This window comes from Mytilus trossulus, chromosome 1 (assembly GCF_036588685.1).
Source record: "Mytilus trossulus isolate FHL-02 chromosome 1, PNRI_Mtr1.1.1.hap1, whole genome shotgun sequence".
Classification (NCBI taxonomy): domain Eukaryota; kingdom Metazoa; phylum Mollusca; class Bivalvia; order Mytilida; family Mytilidae; genus Mytilus; species Mytilus trossulus.
Window position 1 is genome coordinate 97,478,337 of NC_086373.1, and position 8,353 is coordinate 97,486,689.

Consider the following 8,353-nt stretch of genomic DNA (forward strand, 5'->3'; position numbering starts at 1 on the left):
TTCAATACTGATCATGGCGGGGAAACCAATTTTCTAGACAGATCTTCATTACTTATTCAAAGAAGTCTACTGCTTATAGAAGCGGGCAAAAATCCTACAAATTAGACTAATAATATCTTCCGCATGGAAAATGACATACCCAGTACTCGGGAGATTCGTGTTAGAGACAGTAATTCTCATTAAAATCAACACTGAGTAAGACTAATTCAGATGTATGGGTTAAATAAATTATAGAAATATTTGTTACGCTGACTTTGCTGTTTGCTTTTTTATTATCTGATAATTCTGCGAGTCGAGTTTAATTTCACATTTGGGATCAAAATACTACATTTGTAGGGCAATTTCAGCTACTTGCATCTATTAAAATTGAATTTGTTTTCACGATCTCGACCAAAAGTTTACTTATACACGTTTCAGTCCTAAATAATGCAGTCATATGTAGTTTCTACTTCTTAATTGCACGATTTATTAATTTTTTATACAAATATTGTACAATCCATTTAAATAGGGATTTCGACATTGTACTTTTAAACGTTTACTGGTAGACTTTACATAGATAAATTAAGTCGTATAAGAAAAGCAAAATGAGTATGTTAAATTTGATGTATGCCTTTTCGTGCTTCTTCGTTACATTTGATGTTTTTATAGTGATATTAAGATGATTACACAATATTGACTGCTGTACCCCTATTTTTGACATTTTTACTCTTTGAGTATGTTTGTTTTGTTCATACAAAATGTAATGGAATTTGACGCGACTGTCATACAAGTGAGAGGTTTAGCTAGCTATAAAACCAGGTTCAATCCACCATTTTCTGATCTTTTCTACATTAGAAAATGTCTGCACCAAGTCAGGACTCTGACAGTTGTTATCCATTCGTTTGATGTGTTTGGACTTTTGATTTTGCCTTTTGATTTTGGATTTTCCTTTTTGAATTTTCCTCGGAGTTCAGTATTTTTGTGTTTTTACTTTTTATAACACCTTTTCATTTATGATTTTTTCCCACCACTTTAATATTTCAGAAGCTGCAATTAAATGTTGTTTTTATGGTTATAAACTGTAAATAATATTGAAACTACTCTTTAGGAACCATATTCCGGATATTTAGTTGTCTGTATTGTATTGATTTTTATTTTTTTACGCATTCAGGCTCTGTTAATATTTTCCAACTGGACAGCCAAAGGCAAATAAAAATTATCTAACCGTCATTTTCATTGTCTAAGAGACACAACTCTGAACTATCTTGGTTTTAGAGGGTGAATATTATTGGATAAGACGCTGGTATTACATTGATGATATATATCATAAAAAAAAAACAGTTTCGAGCTTCTTATCAATTTCGTTTAAAACTAAGTGTCATTCTTAGCCTGTATCTTTTTTCAATTATTTTACTCAGTTGTACTTCAGTTTGTCAATATATTTTCATTGATAGGCAGAAGGCTTCAACAACAAACAACATAAATAATTCTTGTGGTACAAAGGTCGAACACATAAACATAAACAAGTACAAAAGATGGTTTTAATATATTTAACAAATACCGTAATCAATGAAAGATGCAGAGAACTGTATATTATTTCAATATGTCCAGGGCAGATTTATATGTATAATAATCATTATTTTATGGGTTTTATATAACTAATTGAAGTAAAAAAGTACTCATCATAGATGCCAGGATTAACATGTGTACGTCAGACGCGCGTTTCGTCTACAAAAGACCCATTAGTGATGCTCAAATCTGAAAAGTTAAATGCCAAATAAGGACGACGTTCAGTGCTTTGATGGTCGAAAATTCCGAAAGGTTTTGTCGAACACAGCAAAGGAAATCAATTCCTGAAGTAGAACAGATTTGATAATATACAGATATATGTGCGCTATCATGTTTCGCATGGTAGAGTATGGAATTGATGATAAAAAAAATAGTCGTCAGCAGACATTTGTCAAATTGATTTTGGTTTGATATCAAGGACGAATAAATTTTGACTATTATTTCAATTTTATTTTGAATGTCTCATACACTTTACTGATTTTCGAACATTCTATAAGGAACATTTGAAATAAATTAAGTATAATTTTGTTCAAACTTGCACATAAGTATTCGATTTCAATATGTCAACACCGTTGTTTTTCCTGTTTTTAAATGTAAAGAAATAATTATTATTTTCAACCGATTTTGAGCAGACTGATAGATTTAGATGAACGATTACCTGATATTTTTTCTCATAAGTTTAAGCCCTTTACTTAAATATTATAATTATAACAAACATATTTTCAATTTCAATTCATACAATATTCCATTGCCGAAGAGTCACTTCAGCCATTTCAGAACCTTTATAAACACATTGTTAGAGTAATCCATAAATTTTTTTCTCGAATAATCCTAGTGAGTATATCTGGTATTGTGGTTTGATTAAATTATATATATATATCAATTTCAGGAATAAACACGATATCCAACGAGATTCGTTTCGGCTTCTTTCTTGTCAACTCTTTAAATTAGCGTGATAATTTTGTCATATAACAACACCCTTCTTTAATAAACAGCTGATACAGTATTGATATTTACAAATGATAGTTCGTGACATCCTGTTCTCTCTATATCTTCTTCAAGGGAGGTAAATCTACAAAATAGATTTCTCTTGGTCCAAAATATTCTAAATCCTTGTTCATACAAATCTATCAATATGTTTAGTCCCCGGATATATCTTTGTTTATCAGGTTCTGGTCGCATTGTAATATGAAATTCTATCAGAAGCTGCTTGACTGACTTCAGTGTACCATCTGATATCATGTTCGGCAAAGCTAACATTTCCCATTCTTCTACGTCAAGTTTTACAGCAGTCAATGGTCTCTGAAACAAAAAAGGTGGGATTGAGAATTGTTATGTAAAAAAACTTTAATATGATAATGGATGTACATTGTTTCTAGTCTCAAATATAATAATAAATTCGTGGTTCTATAGCTTTACTTAGCTTGATAATTCATGAAGTTAAACTGACACAAACTAAAAAAATTACCGATAATAAAAACATGGAAATCACAATTTTGTTTACACAAAAGTGTAACTCTTACAGGAATGCCGAAAGTGTGTGGCTCAATTTTTTTTTAAATTTTTTATATTTTTGTCAAAGGGTCAAAGTAAATAATTTGACAAAATTAAATGAAAATTAAATGAGCCAAATTAATTTAGTTAAGGTGTTTGGTACCACCTTAATACTAGTCAGACGAGCGTTAATTTCTCCTTATCATAACTACTGTCAGACGTTATGGTATGCTTATGTTAACATATAATAATATAAGAATTAAGTGGACAAGTTATAATAGCTGTATTTAAACTAATAACAAAATGTATAGCCTAATATGTACGATGAAGTCACAAGGTTGTAAGATTTAGTGAGCTATATATTAATTTATGTAGTTTGGTTTAGTTTGGAAATCTGCAATTATTTCAATCTGAGTCTTCATTGTGTTAACACACACTTACATTTTGATGGTTCATTTTTATCTTTAAATCTTTTAGTGTAAACATCGGCCAATGAGTTCCACGTTGTATCCGTGTATTTGGTCCTATAGCATATGGATGGAACCAGACATTGTGTTTCCTTAGACCCTCTTTTACCTTCATACTGGAAAAAAAGAAAAGAACACAAAACGTTTTCAAATTTCCAAATTTACCTACAGGGAAAAGTCTAGAACTGATAGTTAAAAATAATATTTAAAAGATTATCACTAACATTTAGTCCATTTTTTTCATATCGCCTTTAAGTTAGGACATTGTACAATTACATATATAAACCTTTGGATGATGGGATACAACATAACATGTTTTTACTTGTTCTAAGTTGTACATACAACGACATTTCAATTGGAACAAGTTTTCCTGAGTAACATTAAGAAAGGTGATCTTTTACATTGTTGTATGTCTGCACTAAAGATAGTGATGAAATGACAAATTCCTTTGTAGATATAAAAAAATATATATGAAGAAGAATGAAAATTGTTTAATGTTTATTAGAGCAACTTTTTTTCTATTTATTTTTCTGTATAATAAATTTCTCACATTGTGATGCAACAGACAACGTCCTCAATGGTTTCTGAAACTCAAAGTAATAAAATAAGACTGATAAATACTAATGAAAATTTAATAATTCTTTAAAAAAAACTGTTTTTTTTAAATAACGTACCTTTTTTTTAAATAACGTACCTTGGGTCAAACGAGTGCAGCTCACATCCATACTTCTTTGCTATGGCATCGTCAAAGCTAAAATCAAAATCTATTCTGAAATTGTAAATAAGAAATAAGTTAAAGATGTAGTCTGAACAAAAGATACATACTCCTGTATGTATTGTATTGTATGTTATATTCAGTATGATGTGAAGAAACTATATAAGACTTTAATTCAATAGATGTGAAAGTCAGTTAAAAATGGATCTTTTTTTTACACCTTAGTATCTTTCATTTAAATATTTATATAAAAAAAAGAAAATTAGTAAATAAAGTTAAAAAGATGGAGTCCAGACAGACATTTATTGTATTAACATTTTAAGTAAAGATTATCACATTTCAAGTAATGTTTTTCTTTATGTCTATTACATTATTTACCTAGATGTTCATTTCCGAAAACGACCGCGTAGCTCCACATTTTGATAAGCCAATGCTCACACGTCCACATTGATCTCGCTGTTGGGTTGGGGAAATCCATGGGGCACAACTTACCCAAAGGTATACACAAGGCACTGAGTTCCTACTCTGTATGAAGGATCATCACAGATATTGCTATCAAAATTCAATAGAAACCTTAACTTATCCATAGGAATACACAAGGCACTGATCACCTGGGCTGTATGACATTCCATCACAGATACCGAAATAGACTTTTCCAAAGGAACCCTGAACTTACACATAGGAAGACACGAAGCATTGAGCGCTTGGTCTTTAAAGCATACCATCCAATATCAAAATCTACATCCCAAAGGAAACCTGATCGTACCAAAAGGTATTTTCTGTAAAGCATATCATCACAAATATCCAATGGATAATCCAGAGGAAACCTAATCTTACCAAAGGTATACACGAAATATTGATCGCCTAGTCTTTATGACATATCATCAAAGATTTCTAAATCCACATCCGAAAAAGGATACCAGAACTTTCACAAAGTTGTGCACCCGGTATTGAGTGCCAGCCATGTATGTAAGGCATATCATCACAGATATCCAAATGAACACCTCAAAGAAAATCTGAACTAAATAATGGTATACGCAAGCATTGTGTGCCTGGTCTATATGACATATCATCACCGCTATTCAAATCGTCATCTTAAAGGAAACCTGAACCGACCTGAGAGGAATACACAGGACATTGAGCACAGGTCTGTTTTTATTATCGTCAGAGATTTACTAACCGACACACCAAAGTAAATACCAACTTATCCAAGAAATACACAAGGCACTATATACCTTATATCTTAGTAGTATCATTGCAGATATCCAAATCGACATCTCAAAGGAATCCTGAACTAAGCCAAAGGAATACACAAGGCACTAAGCATCTAATCCCTTTGGGTATCATTGCAGATATCTGAGAAATCTTGAACTTTAAATTCTCCCAAATTAAAGAAATATACATGACACTGAGCACTTGGTTATTTGAGTATTAACAAAGATTTCTAACATCCCAAAGAAAAACATAAAGTTACCCAAAGGAATACAAAAACACTGTGTACTTGGTATGTTTAGGGTAAAACTAGATATTTCCACACTGACACCCCAAAGAAAAAAAGTTTACTTACCCAAAGGAATAAACAAGGCACTTGGTACTTGGTCTGTAGAGAGTATCATCACATATATCCCAACCACCATCGGCTTCCTCTCCTAGTCGTATGATATTGTCACATCCGAACTGTAAGCTTGAAATGTATCTACAGATAACAAGTTCAACTATTTATTCTGCCAATACTAGTACATTAATAAAAAGTCCATGAAATGTGTTTACAATTTCAAATAACTATTGCATGATGATCTAAAGCGTTCAAGACACTATTACTAATTAACCTTCATCAAGAATATTCTTTATTGATGAGTATTTTGTGGACGAAACGTGCATCTAGCTTGCAAAATAGTGAGTTTGGTATCTTTGGTGAGTTAATAGCTATTGATGTAAATAAGCAACATTTACATTTGAGCATTTGAAAACAGATTAGCCACTGGCTTATGTACGAATGGAACTTTCAGTCCTATAACCGATGCCCTATAACAATATATTTCACCAGGTAAAGTTAAATCAAAGAACTAGTTCTCTAAAAATAAAAAGGGATTTTGAACTCGCCAAAATCGGTAGGTTTTATATCTGTAGATAAAAGGTAAAGGCACAATAATATTTATAACAAGTTAAGACGACAGCTGATTCACGATGTTCAAAATTTATCAATCGATTCGATAGAGACAAACCAATGTAACAAATAAAAACTGAGAGAATCACTTAAACGTCAAAAGGAGCGAAATCAGTTGTGTCTACAGGGTAAAAAAGCATGATCCTGTGGAATGTTAAAATATGAATATCAACTGGATGAAGGGCCATATGTTTAAAAATAACTCGAAAGCAACGTATATGTTAATTAAATGGTTTCAATTCTATTAAATAAAATCAATGTTTTGAAATACCAAGTAACACAAATATTTTATAGGTTTTGAACATTTAGTTATTATGTTCTATATTTCTGATTTTACGGTCTATTCAAACAAAGACATATAATACTATAATGTCTTTGATTCAAATGAAAGGAAGTTCTAACAAAGTTAGTCACTGACATGAGTGGAAAATTAGTGTATCAGAGGCGGATTTAGGGGGGGGGGCCAGAGGGCCCGGGCCCCCCTTTTTTGGAAAAAAATTGGTTGCTTATATTGGGAATCACTGAAGCGTGACTGGAGCGGTCCCCCTCTTAGGTCAGTCAGTGGGCCTCCACTTATGAACATTCCTGGATCCGCCACTGTGTATGACAAAAAAAAGCCTGAGTGCTATGTCTTGAAAGCAAAGTATTCCCCTTTAGTATTTTTCATAATCATAGTAATGATTTTTAAATTTAGTACTTACTCATGGTATAATGATGCTAGTTTGGAGTGAGGCAGATTATTTAATTCTACTTTAGATGGTAGCTGACATTTTTCATTTTCAATTACAATCTCTTTCTGCTCCAGAAAACTTTCCTAATAAATAATAATAAACAAAATTCTTATTTATTTAAGCTATCTAAAGTCACAAAATTGAGATATCTATTAAAAAATTACTTCTGTTGTAAATAACAAAGGATACATATAATCTATATAATGCATAATCAAGTTTCCAAATGTAGACTATTTTCTTACTGATCTTACTGGAACTACGGCAAACTTTTCGGTAAAAGCTGGAAACAAGAGGGTCTGGATCATTTTTGGTTGATACTTTCAAAAGACAACATTGTTGTCTTTTCATTTTTACATCTCGCTATGTAATTGTGTATACAGTTACACAACTTAGAACACCCTTTAACCTAACTTTTCAGATGATTTTTTTCAAACAAACCCGTCATATTTGCGCGCCGTTTTAACTATTATCATATTATGAAATAGCATTTCCCCATATGTAAATTTTAAAATAGCCGAATAGCTTTGAATCAACCTCATGCAAAGGGTGAAGTGAAATTGGAATTTTAAAACATTTTGAATATTAATGAATTTATAAGAACTTAAAAAACAGAGTCAGAAATATTGACTTTAGCACATTTTCGGATCAATATTTCTCCGCAATAATATTATAAAAATAATGAGTTACCTCCCTTTTGGCTCTTCTTAGTAAAATAAACACAAAGCAAAATAATAATAGCACAAGAACAATATAACAAACTATATTCCTTCTTATTCTACAGACGTGCATGGTAAATTGCACGAAATCCGCAGTTTTTAAATGTGACACACATTTTCACATCAGAGGAACAATTAATGGTCTCACTAAAACATAAATCACAAACCCCGGTCAACCTCGAAAAGAAAAATTTTCGTTTTATGACATGTCTTTAAAGTTTTCAGTTCTGTATTTAATACGTCCTGTGTAATGAAATTCGTTTGTGGTGTTTGGTTAATCTTCTGATTCCGATTTAAATATAATTATACTAGTATACCGTAGACGGTACGGTATGTAACTGGTGGATATAATTGACCCGTTAAAAATCATACCCATGATAAATCTTTTTTTTATATTGACTATTGTACTGAGAATAGAAAAGTATTACCAGTCTCAGGTTTTTTAAGATTATCATTTTTTCATTACATTCTTGATCTACTTACTAGTACTGTAGTCAGAGACATATATACACATA

At 31.4% G+C, this 8,353-nt stretch overlaps 2 protein-coding genes across 2 annotated transcripts in view; one reads left to right on the plus strand and one right to left on the minus strand.

The window, feature by feature from the left end:
• LOC134711328 (uncharacterized) overlaps nt 1-8,353 on the plus strand; it is a 57,204-nt gene that overhangs the window by 26,932 nt on the left and 21,919 nt on the right. The window lies entirely within an intron of this gene.
• On the minus strand, nt 1,507-8,028 carry LOC134692370 (probable methyltransferase-like protein 24). The gene is made up of 6 exons (XM_063552823.1): nt 7,810-8,028; nt 7,093-7,205; nt 5,792-5,920; nt 4,204-4,278; nt 3,484-3,625; nt 1,507-2,850 (listed from the first exon to the last, which is right to left on the minus strand). Exons 1-6 carry the CDS (start codon nt 7,909-7,911, stop codon nt 2,533-2,535), a joined length of 879 nt encoding a protein of 292 aa, XP_063408893.1. The 5' UTR covers nt 7,912-8,028; the 3' UTR covers nt 1,507-2,532.

What these genes read in the sequence shown, in the direction of transcription:
- LOC134692370 (XM_063552823.1), bottom strand. Translation starts at nt 7,911, where the DNA reads ATGCACGTCTGTAGAATAAGAAGGAATATAGTTTGTTATATTGTTCTT. An exon ending in TGCCTTGTTTATTCCTTTGG is followed by an intron (nt 4,279 to 5,791) that starts GTAAGTAAACTT and finishes TTACAATTTCAG; the next exon opens with AATAGATTTTGATTTTAGCT. An exon ending in CTGCACTCGTTTGACCCAAG is followed by an intron (nt 3,626 to 4,203) that starts GTACGTTATTTA and finishes CTTTTTTTCCAG; the next exon opens with TATGAAGGTAAAAGAGGGTC.